We start from the raw sequence: 26,286 nt of genomic DNA, 5'->3' as shown, positions 1-26,286 counted from the left end.
TGAACTTATTGATAATTAATGTAAAAGTATAAACATAATCTTATCTCAAATAAGTTTTCAATAGTTTTGCGGGTTTGTTCGTACATATTTTAAAACTATAGAAATTATTTGTAATATCTTGACCATAAATGCAAAAAATTATAAAAAGAAAATACATATTCATCACGTATGATAGTTATAACACTACGTACTCGATTGATATAGGTACTGATGTGCCTTTAGTAGCTGTAGAGATAGCATACAATAACATAGTCCAAATATAACTCCTATAGGTATGAAAATATTTTGTTATGCAATTTTCAGAATTGTATTACAACCTATAGATTTTGTAACATATACCATAAACAGATAATACCTAATAATAATTTTAATTAAAGCTTAATATGATTATGTGAATAATAAATTATAACTTCAAAGTTAGTCATAATAAAAAAAAGTATATATATTTTTTGCTGATTTTATTCGTAATTATTTTGTATATTTCCAACTTCTAATATAACCAACACAGCATTTGCAATAGATATACCTAAAAATTTAAACGCAAGTATTATGTTATATTGATTAACTTGAATACGATAATATCAAAAGATTATTATTTAGAAACTTAAATAAAATTAATAAGCAAATTATTATAGTAATAAGTATTTTTTACGGTTAATACACAATATAGTGTTGCAAAATTGCAAAAACACTAAATAGTTCATAATAACGATATCAATAATTTTTTATTAAATCTTAATGGTATATATATTTTACACTATTTATAAATATGTTGGGAAAATTTATTAATTGTTTATTAATTAGAGTAAAACATTATATTTTCGTAAAGGTGGTATTATAAAAGCACATAGTTCTTTATTAGGTAATTTGCAACAGTACTTATACTTAATAATTGTATTTAGCTCTAAAATACATATTATGGAATTCGAGTTTCAGATACTTGACAATGATATCATCAAGTGTTTTAGATGTTTAGTGAATAATGAATATTATTGATTACGATTACTGATAGCCAAATACGTAGCTAATAGCTAAGCTAAATTTAACCTTAAATATATAGGTACTCAGTGAGTACTACCCACTAGTCTTACTGTATTTAAAGTTTTTTTTATAAGTAGGTATTACATAATAAACACCGTATAAATTATTTAAAATACTATTCATTATAAAATATTTATTACGAAAATGTTTAGGTCAATAACATTATTCGGTAATATTGCTTTTTAAATTATAATATGTGACCCCCTCGCCAAAAAAATCATCAAATATAATATGTGACCGTATTATCGAACACAGGTACCTATTTATATTTTTATATTAAATACTGTTTACTTTGATATCATGAATCGAATAAAGGGCAAACGAAAAATGAGGTGTCAATAATAATATTTACATTCGAATATTATACGTTTGAAATTGCAGTGAACTACAGGGGACAAAACATCAGTGTCCAGATTGAAATCTCCCGGGGGGTTTCGACATTGTACGGTCGCCACTTGCAATACAATATCGCATATACGTTTATATATATAAACTGTATACAAACATTCAGTGAAATATCGACTCGCAAACCCGTGTCGTTGCTGCCCGGAGTCCAGACGACTCATATTTATATAAATCAACTCATACGCTCTCGCACATATACTGCACACACATATGGGAGGTCCTGACCATATGGCAACGCGATGTATCTTGCAGCGGGCCCCGGAGAAACCGTATGCGAATTCATCACCGCAGCTATCAATTACTATATTATGAGCACTTAGTGCTAACTGCAGCAGCAGATTTTATAATAATAATAATATGTTTTATCGACTATATAGCTACTACCTACCTACCTATATTGCAGTTCGGGACGTAGTTGGAGAGGCACAAAAGTGGTACCTACCGACCGAGACTGCAACGGCGGGTAGTACCTATATATTATTATTATATATTGACCAACAGTAATATAATAATGACAGCCTCAAACTAGATCGTGTAGGCCGGGCTCGCAAATGTCGAGTGTTATATATAGTAGTTTTGTTCCTCGGGTAGTCAGTCTCGGTACCTACTCGGAGACAAAAAAATAGTCCCACCTTGAACAACTGATGTATTCGTTACGATAACGCGCTGTGTTTTTTCTCGCGCGCTTACGTGTATAAATTTTCTTTTATCGGTCTGACGGTCTAATAATATCATGTAAAAGGAAAGGAATAATGTCCTAACAAGAACACACAAGAAATATGTACGCATATAATATATATATATATATATATTTGAAAAAAAAAACGATATCTAGTCGAGAACGATCAATTATTATTCTTTTAAATGGATTAATGTAACAGGTCTCACCCCAGGACCAGTTAACACGAAGAGGTAAATGCTATATAGGGTATATGTATTGTGTTTTCTTTGACGTAGGTTTATTTAATTTAAATTTTAAAAATAAGTGTATAATATATAAATGTATAATGGACCTCAACCTACCATGTAAAAAACCGTTTCGTGCATCCATATTTTTTAAATATCTGATGTATAGGTATACCTACCTATTTTATGTTTCAACGAAACCGGTTGAAAAATCATGTATTTTAAACAGTGGGGTGAGAAAAGGTTGGAATGATAATACATCATAATTCATAAGTATTAAAAAATGTTTGATGTTCAACAGAAAACTGGAAAAATCAGTTTTTATACTTAAGTATAATAATAATATATTATAAGAAAAAAAATATTATGTTTATTAAATGTGTATATACCGTCATACGTCATACATCAAACAAAACAATTATGGCCTACGGGATATAATTTTATAATTTTTTTCTAATAAAATCGAATCCACCTGAAGCTCATATCCTAAATCCTAATAATATATTGAGTTATATTTAGCCCTTACACAATTATAAAACTATTATCTTAGGTACTTTACATAATAGTTTAAATGGTTTACTTTTGATACTAATCACTAAGATAAAAACTTTTCTTAAAGTTAAAATTTTACTCCTTGTGACATACACTGGATTTTTCGTAGTGGGAGATCTGATAATGACTATGATAAAAAATATTAAATTTTTTTAATTAAAGACATTTTTAAAGCTTTTGGAAAAAAGAGCATCCTGTCAATTTTTCCGATTAACTGATAAATACCTACGTTACGGACAAACACATGTTGCGTATTTTTATACGTCAAGTATTTTGTTTAATCCTACCGTAAATCGGAATACAAACGAACAAGACGTGTATTATAGACATTATAATATACATATAATGCAGTAAGACACGATTGATTGTGGAAATTTTTAATAACGTTTAATTGTTGTGGGAAAAACTAAAAAGTGTCCGTTGATAATAATTTACCGAATTCAACAACCATTTTTGTACTTGTACAGGTATTTAATAAGCCTTCACAAACTCGTTTTAACATCTTGGACGGTTTAATGATACATTATGGTAAATGAATGCGGCACCGATCGACAGTGTAATATTGTATGTTTTACACAATAATTGTTTTCGAAATTGTTTGGATGTTGACCTCTTACAAACAATATAATTATGTTGTATACCCCGGCATATATAGGTAATTGTTTCTACTTTAAGCGTTTTGCAGCGTTTTCAAGCACATATTATATATATTACCTATATGCCATAAGCCATACATATTGGTACATTATAAGCCATATCGGCATATATTATAATAAAAAACAAACGAACACAACTTTTGCGTTGACGTATCAATATCGTAGTCGATCGTTCGACAGAAAAAACGGCCGATGACGAACATTGTTCTACACGCACAGTCTCGCTCATAATATAATGTAAAAGTGCACACACACATAATAATAATAATACAAATAATTTAGCACTCTCTGCTACTGAAGCGGGAGTAACAGTCGACTCGTAATCTCGCGGACCTCGTTTATTTAAACGACAAATAATAATAATATGTTTCCTTTGTTTCTCGAGCCGTGGTGACTTGGCGTTTTTTGTTTTTATTTTTTTTTGGTCGTAATTTTTCAAACGCGATCTCTCCTCGACGAATGTGTTATTGCTTGCGTACGTGCTCGACGTTAAAACAAACATATGCTGCGCCGCTCGCAAATACGATATTTTAACATAATATAATATAACTAATAACCATATAATATAATATTGTTATCGCTTTATTTGTATTGATAGTATAATCATAGGCAAGATTTGGGAGGGGGTGATGATACGAGTTCATAACCGTTAAAATTATATAACATTTTACGAATTTATTACTGTATAATTTTTAAATTAGTGTAATTTCCAGTTTTTTTTTTTTTTTTTTTTTGGGGGGGGGGGGTAAAAAAGCTTGTTACAGGTTCTGCAGCATGGCTGATCTGCAACTTAAAGTACCTACAGATTTAAACTGAAATCAAGGATCTAATAAAAAAAAATCTACCGAAAACATCGGTACTTTACCTACTTATCTCCTCCGTGTGTATAAAAACTAAAAAGCATTATCGTATTCTGTAGTTGTTATAACGATAAATAAAAAGGTTAGTATATTATATTATCATGTCTATAGACTGCAGGCTACAGTTTTACGACCATGTTTTTTGTGTTTCTCTAAATAAATAAAGGAGACAATACCGTTGTGTTTGAATATTGGTCTTTCAGTGTAGAATCGACTAACCAAATTAACTATGAATCTGAGTCAGAATTTATATTTTGAGCACTTCATAAATTACGAAACAAAATTACATTTTTATTTTTCCATTTTAATTTACGCCTATGTGAGATTTAACTATCGTATTATATACACATATTATTTTAAATCATGTTAAACACAAAGTCCATAATTGTCCACAAGACAAATTTTTAAACAATTCTAAAGAAGTTAATTATCAAGTTAGATTAAAAAGTTAATTTTATTGTTATATAAAAAAAAAATTTAAAAAAATTTTTACTCATCGCATAAAGTCCACAATTCAGGACTTTGTACGTATATGCAGTATACATAATATACTCAGTACTCACGCATGTATACTTCGTAAATAAAGTTTTGATGGTAACTATATATAATACAATTATTGTTGATTACTGATTATTATGTATATTATATTTATATACCCATTGGCTTTTTCATTTCTTATCTAATTGATTTAAATATTATATTTAATATATTAATAACATTATATAGGTAAATACGATTCGTTAAGACAAATACATATTTTCAAGACTAATCAAATTTGTACATTCGGGTAAAATATGTTAGTTTATACTTATTATTTTACAGTGTTGACGATATGTGTAGGTATATGCAGATAAAATAATTAAGTATACGTATCTACATAATATTATCGTATTTTAAACATATAATATAATTATATGTAACGTTGTTCTATTATATTTAATTATTTTTACCCGTTGTTATACTTGTTAGGCGATTCTATTACGTATTATGTCCTCGCTATATTATTACAGTGGGTTGAATACTCGAATGCTTTTCAGGTAATTCGCCTGTAGTAATAGCGTACCATAGTATAATATTATAAAACGTTGCAAAATCATATATGGAAAAATAATAATGTTTCTCACACAAATAGATAAACACCATTCGTGGTATAATATTATCATCATCATATACCACGACGATATACATAATATAATATACCGTCACTTAAATTATGTTCTCAAGTCCTACAATAAGTAATAGTGCATAATACAGGGCCAGATGAGCAAGGCATGTCCCACCGAGTTTTCGGATCTTAACCGGCCCTAAAAAACATAAAGGCCCATTATTCAATAATGTTTATTATTTATTATCATTCATATTTCATCGTTCAAATATTTTTGGCCATATGTTACTAAGCCGGCCCAAATTTTACTCGTCGGGCCTAACCGTGGGCCAGAGTGCATATATATGTGTTGTATAACGGTGCGCTTTTAATCGTCGGTTGCAGATTGTATAATATTATAACTCTGCAGTTGTTTATCGGATAAAGAGGTTGCTGAGTTTTGTCGATTTTTCGCGTTTCGTCCGACAAGACAATCATATAATATCGTACGGATCGTCGCGCCAAAACCCGAGCCAGTCGCCGGTCGCCGCAATTGTATACCAATATACCATTGTTGTACCTAGTAGTCGTCGTCGTAGTCGTAGTAGTAGTCGTCGTAGTATTATCGTACTCGTACGTCCCGACACGCGCGATTTTAATCGTATACGGATCGCGTTCGGACGGCGCGTCCCCTAGACCGGTTTCAGAGATTTTGACGGCCGGGTGTTGTACGCGCGCGGTCGTACAACCTCGGCGCGGGGGTATCGCCGCCGCTTTGTCGCAGGGGAGTGGTCGCAGGTGTTTACCCATTGTACGCGGCGGCCGTACGTACCGTACGCATCGTGCGTGCGTGCAGCGCGTGCGTACCGCGGTACGCGGGCGGCAGCGGCGGCGGCCGCGACGACAATAACGTGGCCCCAGTCTCGTACCGACGTCCGCGCCGACTACTCGTCCTCCGCGCCGTGTGAAACAGCTTCTTACTGCTGCTGCTAGTGTGCGCGCCGTGTGTGCATTTTGTTTTCGCATTTCGTTTGGCCGTCGCGATTATTCTCCAGTGTTACACATTTTCCAGTTTTCCGGATTGCTGTATGATGTCCGTAAGCCGGTAGTAATAACGCAGGTGAGTTCTCTTTAAATCATATTTTCAGTTACAGTCGATAGTTATAAGTAATTATCAATGCGACGATGATATCGCGCGTACCCGGGGATCGCAGCGATGTCTCTGCCAGGGGAAAAAACTAGGCGGGTAGGGGTGCTAAAGTCTCAGCATTTCTTCAGTTAGTCTATTATGGCCCTGCACTGCAGAATTAGCAACTTTGCCTCCACCCCCCCATTCAACCATCACACAGTCATGGTTTAATCATGGTCTTTCATAAAATATAAGAACTATAGTTGCCAGTCGGCCGTAAATTGCATAAATTGTGAAAACGCTGATTTCAAAACTGGGGGTGTTTGGTCTCCCAAGCCCCCCGAAAAATTAGATTTCGGATTCAGACTCCGGCCAGTGGTACTGTGGAGTGGTGCAGTTGGACATAGACAATAATGCACTTTCGCGCCGCCACTGGACCAGGTTGTAACACGATTCGTAATCGACCGGGTTTGATTTCGCACGTAATCAATACGTCCATTATCACAGCGTCTTTGCCGTCACGGTCGTAGGTCTTCAGCGAGAGGGTTCGAAAGTGGCTTACTAAGTGGTCGGGTAAACCACCTACGCCCATATGTAATAATATTATACGAAGCGTCCACCATTAATTATCTATCCTGTCACCGATTGTTTCCGGTCGACGAGCCCGGCGGGTGATTGTCGTCGTCGTGGTTGTATAAATTATTATTGTCACAGGGGTTGTTTATTTTTTTTACCGAGGGCGTGAGGGCCGTTGCAGACAAAAATGGCCACTGTTTGTATAGGAACCAACTACCTACGTAATCTGTATTGTGTGTATACCTATATAGAATCTTTAAGGTGAACAAAAAAAAGGGAAAAATCATCCTGATGGGTCTTACGGCACGTTTCGCTTGAACAATCCATTATATATTGTGTCTCGGCGTCGTCTTCAGGTGCGTCGCCTTCGGGTTCGTCGCCACCGGGTGGCACCACCACGGGGACATACTACAATATAATGCCCTTCGCAGCCATCCGGCGCCTGCATAGACGCGACCGGCCGGGAACGTCCGACGGTGACCATTTACCTGGTCTGTGGCGCCATGCGGGTCACGACAATCACGACCATGGTGTGCGGAAAGGGGTAGGGTATAGGTGGTAGTAGCCCCGACGTATAGCTTTTAACGACTATAGAGTAATGTCGTAGGTATATATTAATGTTATGACTATTATTGTATATTATAACTACAGTCGTGTGCGGTTGTCGTGCACGATATTTGCATTTGCACCTACCTATGCATATATACACACAGGTAGGTTTTTCCTAGTTCTTTCAAAGAGTAGGTTTGGAATAGACCTATATCGCAGTAAGATCGCGTAGACTGCGCGATCTTAACCTAAGCACTATCGTGTGCGTACGAATTTATGCGTTATATTTATGCGATACGTTCAACTTAGTATCAGCCTAAATAGGTACCACCTAAATCCCACCTAAATACCCACATATACATAATATTATTATTAAACTTGTAAGCCTGTTTATTTTATTTTTAAGCGAAATGGAATAATATTGTCCTAAAAAAAATATCATAAAAACCGGTTGCACCCTGCGACAGAACAATAACCCGCTCGCATATAGGTATACCCGTGACAATAATAATATGTATTTTATAATGGTGTGCACCTATAATAGTATAATATGAGCGCGCAAGCGATTGTTCTGATGACCTTGGTTGACCCTAGGACCGGTGCAGTGTGTCTGTACGTTTTTTCTCCGAGAAAACTGTCGGAATTAAAGCACCCCACACACGTTATTGTGTATAAATATAATATAATATATTATAGTGTTGGAGCGTCTCAGCTCCCGAGTTCGAGAGGGTGTCCGCTGCCATCATGGTACCAACACCAGCAGTGGTTTACCGCTCGTACGTCGTTGTATTATTATTATTTATTATTACAATGCGTACGACGACGACGATTGGTGTGCGCAACAAAACTCTACAAACGTCTTATACGTCTCTTGCCACCGACGTTAAACGGTCAAACCAAATGAATATGGAGTTCGTTTCGTGCGATATAGGTACTTCCAGATCGTGCTATAGTTCGGAGACTTCACCGCTATATAACTATATAATATTATACATATTATGCTGCGTATTCGTTTACGGTTTATTACGTGTTAAAAGCGTAGGTTTTTTTTTAAATATTTAATTGTTCATGTTTTCTTGGGCCAGTAGGACATTATTATTTTACCATTTTCGAGGGACCGTGTCCATGCGGCGTGTAAATTTCCCGCCTTTTTGATCGAATAGGATCAGCCGTGGCGTTGCGCGTAAATCTGTCTGAGAGGACCTTTAGAGGACCATAGTTAGTAAACTAGTGAACTAAAATTGATGATTTGACTATCAAAATTTTCAGAAAAAAAAGCTCTACGGGAATCCATTAAAAAATATAGTAGTTACCATTTGAAAAAATAAAGTTAATTTTGCAATTGGTACACATGCATGTTTAAAAATTTTGAAATTGTTATAAAAAAATTGCCTTTTAAAAATAAAGAAATACGTCTTTTTTCGTTTTAACGATATTCTATGTCATCGATCCATAATTGTTAAAAAAAACCCGCGTACAATGACATAAGATACACCCTGTATAGATAGCCGGTAAGTCGTAAATACCTAATGGCTACTTATAACTTATACCTACAGCTCGGATTTTCCAAACCTATCCATAGTATTATAATATTTTAACACTTAAGGCACGTCCAGACGGAGCAGCTTTTGCTGCGCGGCAATGCCGCCCGGCAAGTACGCATCCACACGGTGCGGCATTTATTTCCCGATTATCTTCCAGTAGACAATACTGATGATGCCGCGCGGCTTTGCCTATAATACGTCCACACACACGCGGCATAGGCGAGCGGCACAAGCCACGCGGCTTTCCTTTGATGTAGACCGCCTACTAGGCCGATCGGAAATTATGCCGCGTGGCATAAAAAAAAGCCGCAGAAAATGTATTTATGTATTCACGCTCATGCCGCACGACAAAAGCTGCTCCATCTGGACGCGCCTTTACAATAAATTCTGTAATTTCTTAATTACGATCGTATACTAGCGTGTAAAACCGTCTATTCCTACAAGGAACATGTGAATATAATAGAGCTATATAGATGACTTTGTGCATCCTGCCTTGACAGAGGCCGATCGGCGCATAATCCCCTGGAAACAAGTGGCACGTGTCATAGGATGTGATCAAGACTTGTTTCTATAAATAATACGTACTCGGTGACGCGTAAAAGATTGGTTAGAAATCGAATTGCATGATACTATTATACACTAACGCTCACGGACGAGAAAAAGTAAAAAATATAACATGAAGACGGTGCAGTGGTAGTGAACCGGACGGTGGTGATGCGAAGAATATGGCCATGAAAACCATTTCTTGAACGGCCAACGGAAAATATCTTTATTATCCGTCCGCCGTGAGTATATGATACCTTTAATAGGTATATGATCATCTGTCGCCTTGACGCCGCTTATATCGAGGTAACCCGTGACCATATTATTTACGGTATACTCGTGGTAAGCTTTTATGCGAGACATTTTCCGTTGGTCATCATTCTCGCAACAACCTGGTGCTGCCGCTATACCGCGGTATCAGTCTCTCCGTACGTCGATGTACTTAAAGCGATTCTGATCGATTCGTTTTCTCGTCGACGTCTGCGAATTTATAGTGCGCCACTGTTTTTATCTTTCCATATTTTATTGGCCCAGTGATGTGAAGTGCGATGACATTTTGGTGAAATGCGTCTTGAACAGTGGAACGGGTCTCCGTATGACCTCCGGTCCAAGTAAACGGTGTCGCTCACCCGTTGCTTGAGAATTAAGCGCGTGGTCAGCACGTTAAGGTAGGATGCACATCAGTCAGATATTTTAATATTATTCACGCGTTCCCAGTAAATTGAATACATATCTGCGACACTTATTCAGAATCTATTATATACATTTGCGTATTATATGTGCGTCTATTCAAATTACAGTAAATGGTCGAAAAATCCAAGCAAAACCTTGGTAAAATGGTCGCGTGACATATCACGTTTATTGTCCAATATCATTGTGTCGCATCATTTATAATATATAACCGTTATCACGTATACTACTAGATCTGAAATGTTATTCTAAATTATTGTGGGCCGTGGCCGACTGTAACGGTATAAATGTGTAGGATGCGAATTTGGCAAGACGAAAGACAAAAGCGCCCCGAATATAGGACGTTTTAGTTTTTAAATAACGGTGAATCGTCCATGTATACAAATATGTATAATATATACCATCAAATGAAGACGTATACTTTGAATGTATATCATCGATAGAGTCATGGACAAGGATTTTTTTATTTTTATTATTAACTGCGATAAAATAATTAGGTATTGAACTTAAACACTGCGACAGTGCATAACAATTATAATAGTACTTGATAGTGGCTAATACCCATATTATCGGGATTTACAGGTAGCTACAAAAAAAAGAACATTATATTAAGTAATTGATTATTGAAATATTATTTATTTATTTATTCTCACAGAAAACGGGTTTTTATACCTAAAATAACAACAAACTTAAATAATTTTAAAATAATATTATAAATTATTGATAACAAGTTTTGCATTATAGACGTTGACATAATTATTTCAAAATATTATAATTGATATTAATAATTTTTTAAAAACGATAGTTTTTCTAGGTAGAAATAATATTGGAAAAACAGGTTGACATTTTTTAATACGATTTTCTCCAACCGGTATAAACGTGCTTCGCCCTAATAATTTGTACAACCGATCCTATAGTACGTTTTCCTGATTTGAATTTTATCTCAAACAATCTAACATAATATAATGACGTGCACTATCTTATAGTATGGTGATCGGCGAAACAAATCTAAAATATCACATGCAACTTATAATCAGCGTAAACACTCTAGTAAATACTGAATTATGTGTGTTATGTGCACAGCAAAATAAATAAATAAAACAATTAATTTGAAGTTCATACCAACATGGAATTAAAAATAAAATAAAATTATGCGGTTATGTATAAATATATAATAACATCGCATTCACCACTGACTATAAAAAAAAAAAAAACATGAAACAATTGCTTATCGATTACCACATTTCCTTTTTCACCTTCTTATCATAATCGACTAAATAGTTATAATGATTGATAATCCTATGGGCCTTTATCTTATCACGAGTTTGTAGGCCATTATATAACCGTTTAATATATTATATTTCAAATATTAATTAGGGATACCAACACGCTTGAAAACACCATATGTTACCTACTTCCTTAAATCGTAAAAAAATTTTAAGTGCATAATAGTTCAGAAACATAATACCTATATAATATTATGATCAAATTATTTTGTCATTCATTAAAAGTTTTTATCTTGGTGTATTAAGATCTGTCAAATAAATAATCAGTGTTATATTATATTATATAGAGATTGGTATTACCCACTATTATGAATATTACAGTTCATTCCACTAACATACTTACAATTATTCTAAATAGGTTAGGACGTTTGGTAGGTGTACTGTATATATGGTTAGGCTATATTATTATACCTATATAGTACCTACCTACGTGTTTTAATGTTAAAAAAAATTAAATAATAATGTTTTGTATTGATCAATACAATATTAACATATTATTTTGATAATCTATAGATCGTAGTAATTTTCAGTTACTGTACTCAATATATTTATTGAAAACTAATTTTTATTTAAAACATCTAGTCCGTTCAAAAATCAAGTCATAGAGCCAGAACTCAGAAATATAGTAGTATATTGAATTGTATTTTTTTTTTATTTGATTAAAGCTTCAATTACAATGGTTATTAGCCTAGACTTATGTGCAAACTAATAGTATTTAAACAATATTAAAAAAGAGAAAAAATGATATATATTATAAAAAAAAAATTTCGTTATAATATACAGGAGTAGGTACTATAAATTTTTATCAAAGCCAATTTAAAAAAAATTTAAAATATTAGCGGTGTTGTGTTTATTGAGGGCTTCTTCAAGTGATGTTGAATAGCTGAGTCGATGACGGAAGGTAGGGAGAGTAGAGATAAAGAAAATTGATATGAGATGGGAGAGTGGAATATAATAAGAAGATTGGAGGAAACTAAGGTAATTGGGAGGGGAATTGAACTGTAATTTACGGTTATTATTTTTTAAATTACTTATGGGGAAAATTATATTTTCATGATATTTAATAACTTTTTTTAATTAGGTACTTAACGTTAAAAAACTTTTATTTTATTTTGAATTTTCTTTGTTTTTGATTTTATATCCTCTTTATAATTGCAACTATCATAGCAATAGCACGGATAATACCCAAATTCGCGTACTTATAAGGTTTTTGAATCTCTTCTCGTAAATAATTGTTGATCTGCACGGTAAGAAATCCAATCTCTGGTCTTGCGGTCATTATGTGGTTAAATACTACAGCATTGGCTATTATCCCCGATTTCACTGATCATGAGTGTGTGCAGTGCACTCACATGCATACAACTATATTATAACAAGTATACAGGTACACTATTATATACACCTGTACGCTTTTAGGTTTTAGAAAATATTATATTATAATCTTCATTATCGATACACTTAACGTTTAACACAATAGTTGCCGTGCACGCGTTGTAATAATAATGGAAATCGTTTCTCTTCTGGCCGTACGCAGTGTATATTTTCTTTTACAACACAATGCCTACTGACAATGACAGATGAACCGCGTCGTCTCGTGTACATAGCACGTGCTACGCGGGTTTCGGGAAAAGTAGACGAAAAAAAATTAGACCCATTGCATGCTTGAAAAAAAGAGATATATATAAATATTATATATATAATATGTATCTTATATCTATGTATAATATAATAATAATACTATGTATATAAAAACCGGTACCATCTGTGGCGGCTTCGGGGACAGTGGCGTGCATCTTCTGCGGCTGCTATACGGTCGACATAGGACCCGACGGCATACAATGGATTATCCGTAAAACATGTGCGCCTTCTATGGTCAATTTTAATTACGAGCCTTCTTCCACATTATAGTCTATTATATATTTTTAAATATATCTGTGTCTGTGTGTGTGTGTGTGAGAGAGTTGTGTACCTATATAATGTAATATTTAAATGCACCCGCCATGTTGGATATTATCTTGTGTCAACATTTTAGGGCGCATTATTCATCAGCCGCCGCCGAAGCCGTGGTTTTCTTTTCTTTTTACATTATTATGGTAATCTGCTCGCGGGCGTACCTACGAGCCGCTGCTGCCATCTTTCGCCCGGTATACCCTTCTTGGCGGCTCTGCACAGGTGTGGTACCTACCTGTAGCAAATTCACATAATATTATTATGTACGAGTTGTGTAAGCCAAAATTAATGTTTTCAACATCAATATTATATTCACTAAATCTTATTATATGTCTTTCAGCAGGTATAGCGCAATAATACACAATAAATAATATTATATAGGTACCTACCTGCTTAAAATGTATACTGTACATTTATACACTTATACAAATATATACCTGTATATTTTCTTTCGCAATTGTTATTTTATGCGCATACAGTTATGATTTGGTTTTTATGTTATGATAATTACTTGATCAATAATTGTTTGCTATAATATCACTTGGTTATAAAATAACAATAAAAAATGTGTGAAGAATGTATAATCAGCAGATTTGCTGTTGAATTATCAGCAATAAATTAACTATCGTTATTAACATATTATAGGTAATTATAAACTAATTTATTCATTTGTATGTACCTACCTACTTATATTTGCTTAAAATTAATAATATGTTTCCAAGAGTAATGAAAAAAATTAATTCTGATTAAGTATTAGTCATTGTAAAATATAATATAATATGGTATTATGATTTTCCCTTGAATCGTTACAACATAATGATTATGATATCAAATATCACCAACGGTAACTTCTGTAAATATTAACTTTTTATATGCTCGTGCATAATATAGGTGTTCAAGTATAATAATTTATTACAAAATGTCTTTTTTGTTAAATTTATCAGGTTTGTTAAAAAAAATACAATTATCTAAATTGTCTTTACATTATTCTATTAATGCTAACTAATCACATTTAGTATAATTTACTTAAAAGTTAATAGATTTTTCTTTGAATGACGATCATGATAATGATATTAAGATAAATTGTATTTTAAAACGATTTTATTGATTGTTCTTCTATTTAATCCTGCTATAGTAGTTTTGGAATATTTTTTTATACATAAGGTAAGTACAATGATTGAACAAACCAGTTTTTGGTTTGTATAAATGTGTTTCATATAATCGAACTCCTAATGTCTTCTTATATGAAAAGGTTACCCGATTATATGGAGATAAAATCGAAAGTTACAATGCGTAGTAAGTCAAGAAGGAGAATTGAATACCTAGGTAGATTGCTGCTGTAAAAAAATTTGGAATGATGGTCAAATTATGTAAAACTGTAATAGAATGACTATGCGTAAGTGACGAATATTTCACTTTATTTTATTTAAATCTTTAACAACAATAGCTTATAATGTGTTTGGGTATTTAACAGTTTTGGACGATACACATGTCACATATTAACCTGAATTTCAACTTATGTTAATATTTAAGCAATCCCTCTTAAATATAAATGCACGTAAATGTTTTATTTTAAAATTATATTAATTAATTAGTTTTATTACTAGCTTAATAATATTAAAACGACGAACTCAAATTATTTTAACTATAAAATATGTACATAAATAATATCTAATTGTAGGTACCTAATATGCTTTTTTCATATTTTTACATTTATTCTTGATTGTATTTTTTTCAATATTTCAAAAACTCGCTGATAACTCTTTATAATTAAAAAAAAAAGTAATTTTTCAATGACAATGTATGGTTTCTGTTTCTTTTATCAAACTTCAATCAGTTTAATTTTAGCCAGCTTAGCAGTTTAACATGATACTTATAAGTTATAGATGATAGATGGATGATATATATAATATAGGTTGGTAGATACTATATCGTATTGCAATTTTTTTTTCACTTTTTTAGTAAAAACCTATGGAAGGATTTTTTGCGTAAATTACAAAGGCCTATTTGACACCGTATATAGTGGTATTGAAATGTGAGTATGTTAATTATCATATTTTATCATTCAATGAAATTAATGGCCCATGTCAATGGATACCGCCCGTTGTTGAAAACCATTCAAATCACAATGATGTGATAAAATGCTAACTATAGTAGGTAGCTGATCAACAGTATTTAATTTTCTTTAATACCTATATGGTAATAATCTGTTTATAAACTTATTCGTAAAAAAAATAGGAAATTTCGTATTTTAATAAGATTATTTTTGCCATTGTTATATTAATTATAATATTTATTCTAAATGCCTAATATTTCAACTTTAAGTCATTAAAATTAAAATTGAAGTTACCTATATTCAATAAAACAAAAATGAGGCAAACATTTTCATTGTTATTTTAAATTCTGAGCTGAGTGAGAAATATACACGGGTCTTAAATATTATGTGTGATTTATTTTAGTTAAAAAGAGTAAAGCACCTCTTGCTCCGATTGGGCATATATAGTATATACCTATATGGCATCTATGTATATTTATCTTAAAATTGTGGTATTGAATGAAATACTATAATTCGTAGAATTCCACAATCGTAGAATTGCGCTAAGTCTGTAGTTTAAAAATCATATTGGAAACATTTTAATACTATAGTATGAACAAGATTAAACCATAATATAATATGGTATAATATCTATAGTACATATTTTTTATTATATTTTATTCTAAAATTTAAAGAAGTATACATTATATTATTATGATTTCTTTATTGCATCAAAAATTAGTCATCTTCGGAGTTCATATAATCATAATATAGTATATTAATACATATGATGAGCACTTTTTTTCTGGCATGTAAATATATATTTATTAATTAGTTAACAAAATTAACTGATTTGTATTTTTAAATATTTATTTTATATGTATTTGTATATATTTATATAGACGAAAATAGGGGTTAGTAGTTTTTAATTATATTATTATGATCGTGAATAAGAAAATTATTTTTATGAAATTAAATGAAGTTGGTTTTATCTTAGTAATACATATTTGTAACTAATTAGTCTAAATTATTGTAATCGTGCAATTTTTAGAATAGATTTTATTTATTTCTATATAGTATTCGTTAGTTAGCGTAAATAAAATAACGGCTATACTATATTATTGCCAATAAATTAATGCCACTGGGCTTTAACATTTGCCGACAGTAGTATTAGCTACTCGATATTCTTTGATCTTATTATCTACTATATTAATATAGTGTATAGTGCTGTAGTGTAGACTGTAGTAAACCTATATAGTGTGTCAGCAAAAAAATTAAATATTCTTGTTTTTAAAATCCTACTCTTATAAGTTAATTTTTCCTACTATTATATTATTATATAGTACCACAAAAGACGTATAGTTTGATGTTTATGGTATAAATCATTGTTATTATTTTTGCTCCTACGAAGATTGATTTCTTAAAATTTATTTTGAGTTTATCGATAATGTTTGTGTGTGTTAAATTCATCACAGCATGCATGTTATTTCAACAAATATAATAATACGTGTTAGGCTAAATGAAAACCAATAATATATTATTAAATAATATTATAATAGCGACATTACACTATCACATGAAAAATTATAACTATAATATAATATAAAACGACATTTTAGTTCCAAGAACCGAGAACACGATAGCATTATTGTCACCACTGACCATTTTGTTATATTTTGTATTCATTGCGGATACCTATGTTTGTAAGAGTACTTTTTTTTTGTTAAAAATAAAACGGTAGCCACACAAGGAGGTATTATACACCAACCGGATGCGTGCGTGTGTACGTGTCTGCTCAAGACGCAGTAGGTTTAAAATAAAAACTAGTATCGAAATCATTTTTTCCTCTTTCATTCTTATTATAACGTATTCAGCTAAGTTCAAGAGAACCCGTATTGGGCTTGAAATTATTACCTACCTACTGTCCGTTTTTGTGCTCAGTTAGAGTCATGTTTGCCCTCTAAACAATTACTGTGGTCAACAAAAAAAAAAATAAAATATATTTTAAACCATACACCGTGAACATTATCTTTTGCTAGAATTTTAATAAAATGTTCGTTGAAGGCGTTTATATAAGTCCATTGAAATATACCTAATACCTATCTTGTCCTATCATCATACTATTTTGAATAATAATGACGCTCGAAAAAATAATAAAATAATAAATATACAATATAGCGGCATAATAAATTACACTATACCTGTTAGGTACTAGGCATATTGTATTAACTATCAACTATTAAAAAATAATTCTGAATTGCAATTAAATCAAAGGAAAACAGTTACTTATTTATTTGTTGTTTCTTGTATGCAATCTATAAATGTTATCAGGTCAGATAAATAATATTTGACTTGCAATTTATTTGACTAATAAACTGATAGCTTGACTTATACAATATACCATGATATTATAACATTAAAATTACTTTATCAAACTCTATATGGACTTGATATTGGTACCTATTTGGTATATTTTGTTTTTCGATAAAAGTCACGTATACATAATTAGTAGTATAATAATATGATCCAGTAATCTTATAACTTACGAAAACTGAGGAACAAAGTATAATTTATATAGTATCTGCTCTTCTTTGCATATTTAGTAGGTACCTATATATAATATGGATGGTTTGCCAGTGTGCCACTGAGCACTGTGCCAGTGAAGAACTATTATCAAAATGTTTGTAAATTATTACAAAATATTTTAACGTTTTAGATACCTATACTTAAAAATGTATTTAATAACGTATAATTGAATTGCTTTTGATTATTATACAAATCGTATTATAGTAGACATTTTATTATTTTAGATTGAAATATAAGTTCTATAAATTGCGTCTACTGCAGGTTTGCAATATTCAATATAATATATAATTATATAATATATATTTTACTGTAATAATCCATTTACTGTAGTAAAATTGTTGAGGGACACTCATTAGACAGTGTATAATTTATGAAAGTAAACATGTACGTTTATAAAGCTTCTTATTAAAAATATAATTACAGTTTAAATTAGGTTAATTTGCCCGAAGTGACTACTGTTTATTATTATTATTTTTTTTTTATTGATCTTAAACACATTAGCCATTTAGAATATTAGGTAGCCTATTTAAATATTATGTATTATTTAATAAAAAAATATAATCGAACTTTCTATACAACATATAATTACTTACGGGGTACAATAAAAACGTACTAAAATTAGTTTCAATCAAACGATTTTCTATTTTGCATTGTTCCTTTTATAGTTCCATCAAATAAGCTTAACTATTAATTTTATTTTAAACATAACAATTAATATATTATTGTATATGTAGTTGAAGAATTGTATATTTTTACTTTTTCATAATTATAATATATTGCTATTATATAATATAATAAATATAATTATAATATATTATAATATATTGCCACATTTTTATGTCAATGTTTATAATACTTGTGTTTTAAATTTGAGTGAAAATGAAAACAGCAATTGTTATGACTGTTAACCCTAATTTAACTTTATATTAATATTATACTTAAACTATGCCGGTTTATAAGATTAATTTTTTTTAAATCGTAATTCTTTGAAACACACTGAGTATAATTTGTTTGTAAAAAATCCTCTATAGCTATAGCCATACAATTTGCATAATAAATGGAAATCATAATTATATTATTTGGCGATAAAATTGAAAAAATAAACATCTTTCTGAGTCATTACATTATATTTTGTGTTAAAGTGGACTAAACGTCTGATTGCTTTCCTTGCAAGCAGATTGGTCTAGAGACCTCAATGACCCCACGGTTCCAACAAACGACAGTCGGCGCACAGCGGGTAATCTATCACGCTGAACAAGCATTCAAGTAGATATTATAATATTATGAACTCTCGTATTGGGTACCCTATACTGACCTACCATCCACTCTCCCTTATCCCTAATAGGGTTTAAAGTATGCATAATAAACTATATTGATTTGCGTAAGGTTAGGTCGACCGTTGCACACGATCCGTTTCATATGTCTCTTTAATGACACTGAACGATTGTTCGTCGTAAGTCTGGAGTCTGAACGTCAAAAAAGTGATTACTATTGGTAATATTTCGAGACGTTAAATAAAAACGTGTCACGTGCATTATTATGTACCAGACTAAATAATGGTTGATTGTGCCTACATTGTTTGATTGTTTGGTTTTTGTTTTCAGGACTTATTAAAAGACAAAACGAAATTATGCTGTTCCTCATATTTTTGGTGGTAGCGTGCGTCAATGGTCACAAGACTGAACCAGGACACCATGTTATACCCTATAAAGGTAAATATATTGCATGAAAATAATTTCATTATTTGGAAACAAGAAAAAATTTTTTTTTTAAAAATGTCATGAATGGAATATAACTGCAAAATCGTCCATAGTGCACAAAACTGCCTTGAACTGTCGTGAAGTTTATAATAATACTTGTAGAAAGTACTACTAAATCATGTGATGTGTCACGACAGCTTAAAGTATCCTAACGACGAGACTTATTCTGATGCTTAGATAGTTATATTTTCAGTTAAAGGGTATTATGATTGCATGACTAAATTTAGTGTTAAAAGTGTGCACGTATTGTTAGCTGTATAATAAATCGACCCCAACATGACAGATTTATATGTATTACCTTTCGTCCATTTAAATTATATTTTAGAAAAATTAGTTCTTTATTCTAGATTCTGAGTACAACAATAAAATTGCAATCTCTGTCATAACTATTAACTAATATAATACTTTACATTATTTTTTTTCAATACAAAACATTACTAGATATTTACAAAAGTATTTATGTAGACATAGCATGAATGCCAATTTTACTAATGTATACATTTATAGTAGATTGTCTATCGATTATCGCAAATTATTAAATTCGTTTGTAATATTCCGATTACATATAATAATATTATGTAAAATATCGCATTCATAATAATTCCAAATTAATTGAATTATTTAAAACTAATTATTAAACTAATTCTAATATATACATATAGGTATATTGGTTGACCTATAGGAGAGTATACTTTAGTATTATGATATGCCATTAATAATTTTTAAAGTAAATAATTTTAATTAGTAATTTAGGTTAAAGTTACTACTAATGTAGTAAACTAGGTATAACATAAACGTTCATATTATAATCGACACTTTTCAATAAAAGATAAATGCTATATAATATATTACCGTTAATAAGTTGATAATGCAATACAAATTTATGTTGTGATATTATGTAGCCTGTTTAATGGAATTTAGTCGAAAAATAAATAAATGTATACCTATATATATTATTATAATTGTACAGATTACAGGTACAACCAAGGTACACACACACAGCATTTGCCGTTATCGTATGACAACGTATTTAATATTAATATGTAGGTAATGTACTCAACACTAAACGTACCACTAACGCGTCTGTCCATATACATAGGGTATAGAACCTATATAATAATGTACCTATATACCTAGAACAATAGAAATAAATTAATAGATGGTGTATATAGGTATGTTGTTTTTAACAAAAACATTTGTTGACTGTGTATATACCGTCCGGCATATTATAGTTTAATAACCTGCGCTGATAATAAGCTACGTTATATTATTATGCTCGTAGAAAAGAGCGCATGCAGTCCTTACGATACTGTTATCCGAGCTATATTTTTCTCTGCAGACGCAGGACGTGTATGGAGGTCCTTGCCGTCGGGGGTTTTATATTTTCGCGTTCGTGACCTTCGTTGCGGACGTCCGGATCTAGAGACAAACATAGCGAGCGGAGGGGACGTTTTCTCGTTAATGAAGACGTGCCCGTTTAGGCTGTACAAATCATCCGTTATAGACCAGAAGCTCGGTCTGGTATATACAGAGAAGAATGCCGTATTGTCCTTATACAGTACCGGACCCGAGTATGGAGTTTTTTCTTCTCTTTTTTTTTTGTTGTTACCACTATACGTTGCCTCGGAGATTTCACATCTACGGCCTAAATTTTAAAAATCAACACACGCCAATAACAGGGCTGATTTTTTTTTAATTGGCCGCCGCGGCCGTGATAGCGCACACAGTAGGTACCCGAGGCGTGTGTTTGGGGCGCTGGTAACGAAACAATACCGAAGTTTGCATAATGTCAATACGGTAACTTGGAACGACGTGGATTCCCACGCGACCATCTTTATGTATGAATATAAGAAATATAATATATATATAACATTCTCTCTCGTTATAATACCAATAATAATTGTTACGAATAACATAGGTCAAATGATCTACAGGAAAACTCGTGGGCAAACTTGTCGATCGATGTTTTAGCATAATATAGTATATATAGGAGTATAGGCAGTAGTATAGGTATTAAAATATAGGTAGTTGTTGTTGCGTGGTATACCTATACCGAATCGCATACAATCACGATGGATGCAATCGAATGTCTCGTTTATTATCGAGTGTTGTATGAATATTTTCTTGGAAATAAAAGATCATTGCAAGTACGAATAGTTTAGATAAATCATGTTTTTCCTTTTATTCTATAATATAGTGGGATGATAACACGATGTTTTACGTGTTCGCCGACCATATATTACCTATGTAGTTTTCGTTAAACACAATATGTTAGTAGTGAAATTGTATAGCCAACTAATTATATAGTATAGGTAGTATAGGCACCTATTATAAATGTTCAATAAATTATTAAAAAGACATAAATTACAAAATAAATCCCAAAAAAAAAACAATTGCTTAATAAATATTTCAATAAAAAATTAATTTCTTCTGTAAGTAAAATGCGATTTTTTTAGTAAATTTATGTTTTAAATTTTGTATACCTCTATACACCTGTGGATTAATTGAGAAACTCGACTTGTTCGGCAATGTGTGTTATATGCAGTTAATAATACTGAACTTTCTCTTTATTCTATTAAACAGTTAAAGATGGATCAGTTTTACTCTTTTGTTACTACCTTGTTAACTTTTCATTTGTTTTTATATTAAATTTTTTTTTACTTTTGATATCGAATTCTGATCAGATTGGAGGAGATATCATGAAGCGTACTTATACCATGTTTTCGAAAGTAAAAAAAAAAATAAGTACCTAATAATCGTCCATAAATCTTAATTCTAAATGAAATTAATAATTACACCCAATGTACCAATTCTTATTTTGCCAATATTTAAATTATTACGAGTAGTTCATCGAACGTGTTAATCTTCATCGAATAAAATACCTATCGTTCTAGGTGTTGCCATAAACTCATTATACAGAGTATTACGTGTTAGTTCTGATATGCCTGAAGTAACAACTCATTTCAAAGAAAAAAAATATAAACCAACCCGCGGGATCAAATTAAAACCACCAAGTAAATAATTTGTTCGGAGTATTCAGACTAGGTTATTGCTTTATTTTACATGACGTGCAATAGTAGAATTGTAGAGTACCTACCTGAGTGGCTGGGTACCTAACCTCATTTTGTACACAAGAAAAAAAAGTGATCATGTATAGTTATTAATTTATGCATTTTTCAGTACCTAATAAATTTGAGAACAGTACGGAGTAAAGGAAAATGTATAATATTAATAACGTTGTACATTTAATTATTTAAAGTATTGAAAGAAACTATAAGTCTAGAAAGCATTTGTGCGTTATGAAATTGTTATTTTGCTTACAAAGGAATGATTTAAATTTATTTGAAAATGTTAAATAATATTTTATTTTATCGATTTAGCCAATTAGTTTAATTAGACTATTAAATCATGTGTAATGAATCGAAAGAGATATTTCGTTTATCATTATTATTGGAAAACTTTATTTATGATGATATAATATTGAAACATGAAATACTTGCAGTAATTGTATGCTTACGGCTTACCTATAAAATACAAAATACGAGAGTTTTGTGTAAAATATCGAACAATTTGGGCTAGTGTTCTGTAAGTACATGAATTAATAATTGATTTAAGAAGCAATTAAACGTCTAGACTATAACTAAGAAATTTAGTTGCACAAGTTTAACGTAGACTTATTGTAAAACTTGTTATCACACCAAAAAAATATTAGCAACCTTGAAAAGTCTTGAATATGTTTAGTTACAAAATGTATTAAAATTAATCTTAACATATATAATAGGTGTTAAACGTATTTTTACCGTCTAATAAATACCTATTACCTAGAGTTCTACTATATTTTACTTTCGAAATTATATCTTCATCAAATATGTACATTTTTCTGAAGTATCGTATAGTGATACTTAGTATTTCATATATAGGTAAATGTAGTTTATTTTTGTTTTGGAAAATATCTTATGGCAATGAACTCAACTGATTGGACCCCAAAAACGCTCCACGGGCGCCGAGTTTTCTTAGTCCTTTATCGTTGCCGTCGATCGACTGGCGAACCACTACAACAGGAGATCGCCGTCTGAACGACCTTGACGTCGGTAGATGATAATATTATTATTATACATATAATTTTTTTATACGGTTCGTTTCGACAACGAGAAGGCATTTGGACATAGCGGGCGGCCGCCGTCATAATTATTATACTTATAATAATATACCTAACTATTGAGCAGACTGCATAGACGCACGGAACGGTTATGGCCGCGGGCGCACGCACCAGTTGAGAGAGACGGAGACAGATATAGAGATAGTGAGAGAGATAAAATGAGAGATGGTGAGAGAGAGAGAAAGAAAGAGAGACTGAGAGAGAGTGAGAGAGGGAGACGCGCATACGATTTGCGTGTACTCGCGTCGTTTAGAGCTGTTCTCCAGGCTCGCTTGTGGGTGTCGTCTCCCGATATCTTTAAGCGCGACACACACCCCCGTCTGTATTAATATTATATATAGGTATATGTATGTATAAAGTATAAATAATAATATATATATATCTGCGAGGACAAGGTTCATTCGCGTCGCACATGGCCTCCCAGCAGTAATATCCAATATAAACATATGGTCGCACACATGAGGATGTAGGCGATGGCCACGGAGACTTCGTTTTATTCTTCTTTCGCGCACATCTGGTCACCCCCGATATCGAAAACCCCGACGTTCAGGTCGAAAATTGCCTTTTTTCTTTACGGTAACCGTAGGAAGTCATTGCATAAAACCCAAACGTTTTCCATGTACGTATATTATAGTTTATAATATATAATAATACGTGCAACGACTTTGGTCCCGACACACCAGTTTTACGTTTCTCCTTCGTTAAAGCGTTTCGGATTTCGCGAAAGATTATAATATGAATATAATATTTACATTTTACATGACGTACACCGTGGGACATCAAAAATAATGACTCTAGGCTCGTCAAAAGCGGTAAACAGTATAATAAGGTGATAAGGATTCCAGTAAGGATTCCTACTTTATATAGTTATTATAAACACGCATTAATTTTAACTCTACGTTCAACATTGTATCTTAAACCAACGTTAATATTTTTAAAGTTGGATCATCTTAGATCACATGACGTGAGTTATATACTTATATCATGACGTGTAAATGTGTTTTGGTTAAAATCCAACCTATCTTTGCATTTCCATTTAATTCCCACCGTTTTGAGTATGTATAATATAATTTTGTACAATTATGTTATGTTTATACCTTTGATATGCATTTAAATAATTGTAATAGTACAGATTAATATATACTTCTGGCTCATATGGTTGCTTACGGGATTATTGAGCTTAGAATAATTTTATTAACACACAACACAATATTAACATTCCTATATTTCTATTAACCTAAAGCTTTAATAAAACAAATTTAACTATTTACTTATCTGATTATAACTTAAATATTTTTTTTTTTTTAAAGCGTTAGTTATTCATTCAAAATATCATATGTGTCTATGCTACATTTTGTATTGCTTATAAAATTATTAAAATTAAAAATAAATGATAACAAATAATATTATACACGTCAATCGTTACCCGTGGAGACCATCCTATGGTCCGTGTCTGTGTGTTGCTGTTGCAAACCATATCAAATTTGGTGGGTGGTTGATTGGATGTTGGTGATTAATAACTATTTACTATACGATAAATCATTTTATAGTGTACGTTATTTAAAAAAAAAATTTGCACTTTAATGAATCATTATATAATACCTAATTAACATAAATCGATAAAAAAAAACTTAAAATATTAGAGCATATTATACATTTTTATTATAATACTCGAATTTATTGTCTCCAATCATCAGGTTTTAATAAATATTCATTTTTTAATGAAAAATATCTCAACATTTTTTATGAAAAACTTTTAGCGCTTGTTTTTCCTTAATAAAATCTCGTTTAATGTGTTTTTGTCTCATAATTATGGATATTTATTTTGAGGTAGATTTTGATTCTGTTACCTATATAATTTATTATTTTTAAATCATTAGAATAAGATATGAGTCGCTATAATGATAAGTATCTCTTCACTGTCGTGATGAATCCAAAAATGTATCGAACAAAGAAATCCGTGATATAGCGATTT

The 26,286-nt window shown here is 31.5% G+C and overlaps 1 protein-coding gene across 1 annotated transcript in view; it reads left to right on the top strand.

The window, feature by feature from the left end:
* The first annotated feature begins 6,409 nt into the window (after positions 1-6,409).
* The window catches only part of LOC100165671 (semaphorin-5A), a 50,049-nt gene continuing 30,172 nt past the window's right edge, over positions 6,410-26,286 (top strand). Inside the window, exons 1-2 of the mRNA XM_001945522.5 lie at positions 6,410-6,624; positions 19,997-20,104. Of these exons, the coding sequence (XP_001945557.2) occupies positions 20,023-20,104 (82 nt within the window). The 5' untranslated portion in view covers positions 6,410-6,624; positions 19,997-20,022. The remainder of the gene's footprint in view (positions 6,625-19,996; positions 20,105-26,286) is intronic.

Source organism: Acyrthosiphon pisum, chromosome A1 (genome assembly GCF_005508785.2).
Source record: "Acyrthosiphon pisum isolate AL4f chromosome A1, pea_aphid_22Mar2018_4r6ur, whole genome shotgun sequence".
Lineage (NCBI taxonomy): Eukaryota > Metazoa > Arthropoda > Insecta > Hemiptera > Aphididae > Acyrthosiphon > Acyrthosiphon pisum.
The sequence above is the reverse complement of the archived record's forward strand: the minus strand, read 5'-3'. Positions and strand labels throughout refer to the sequence as shown.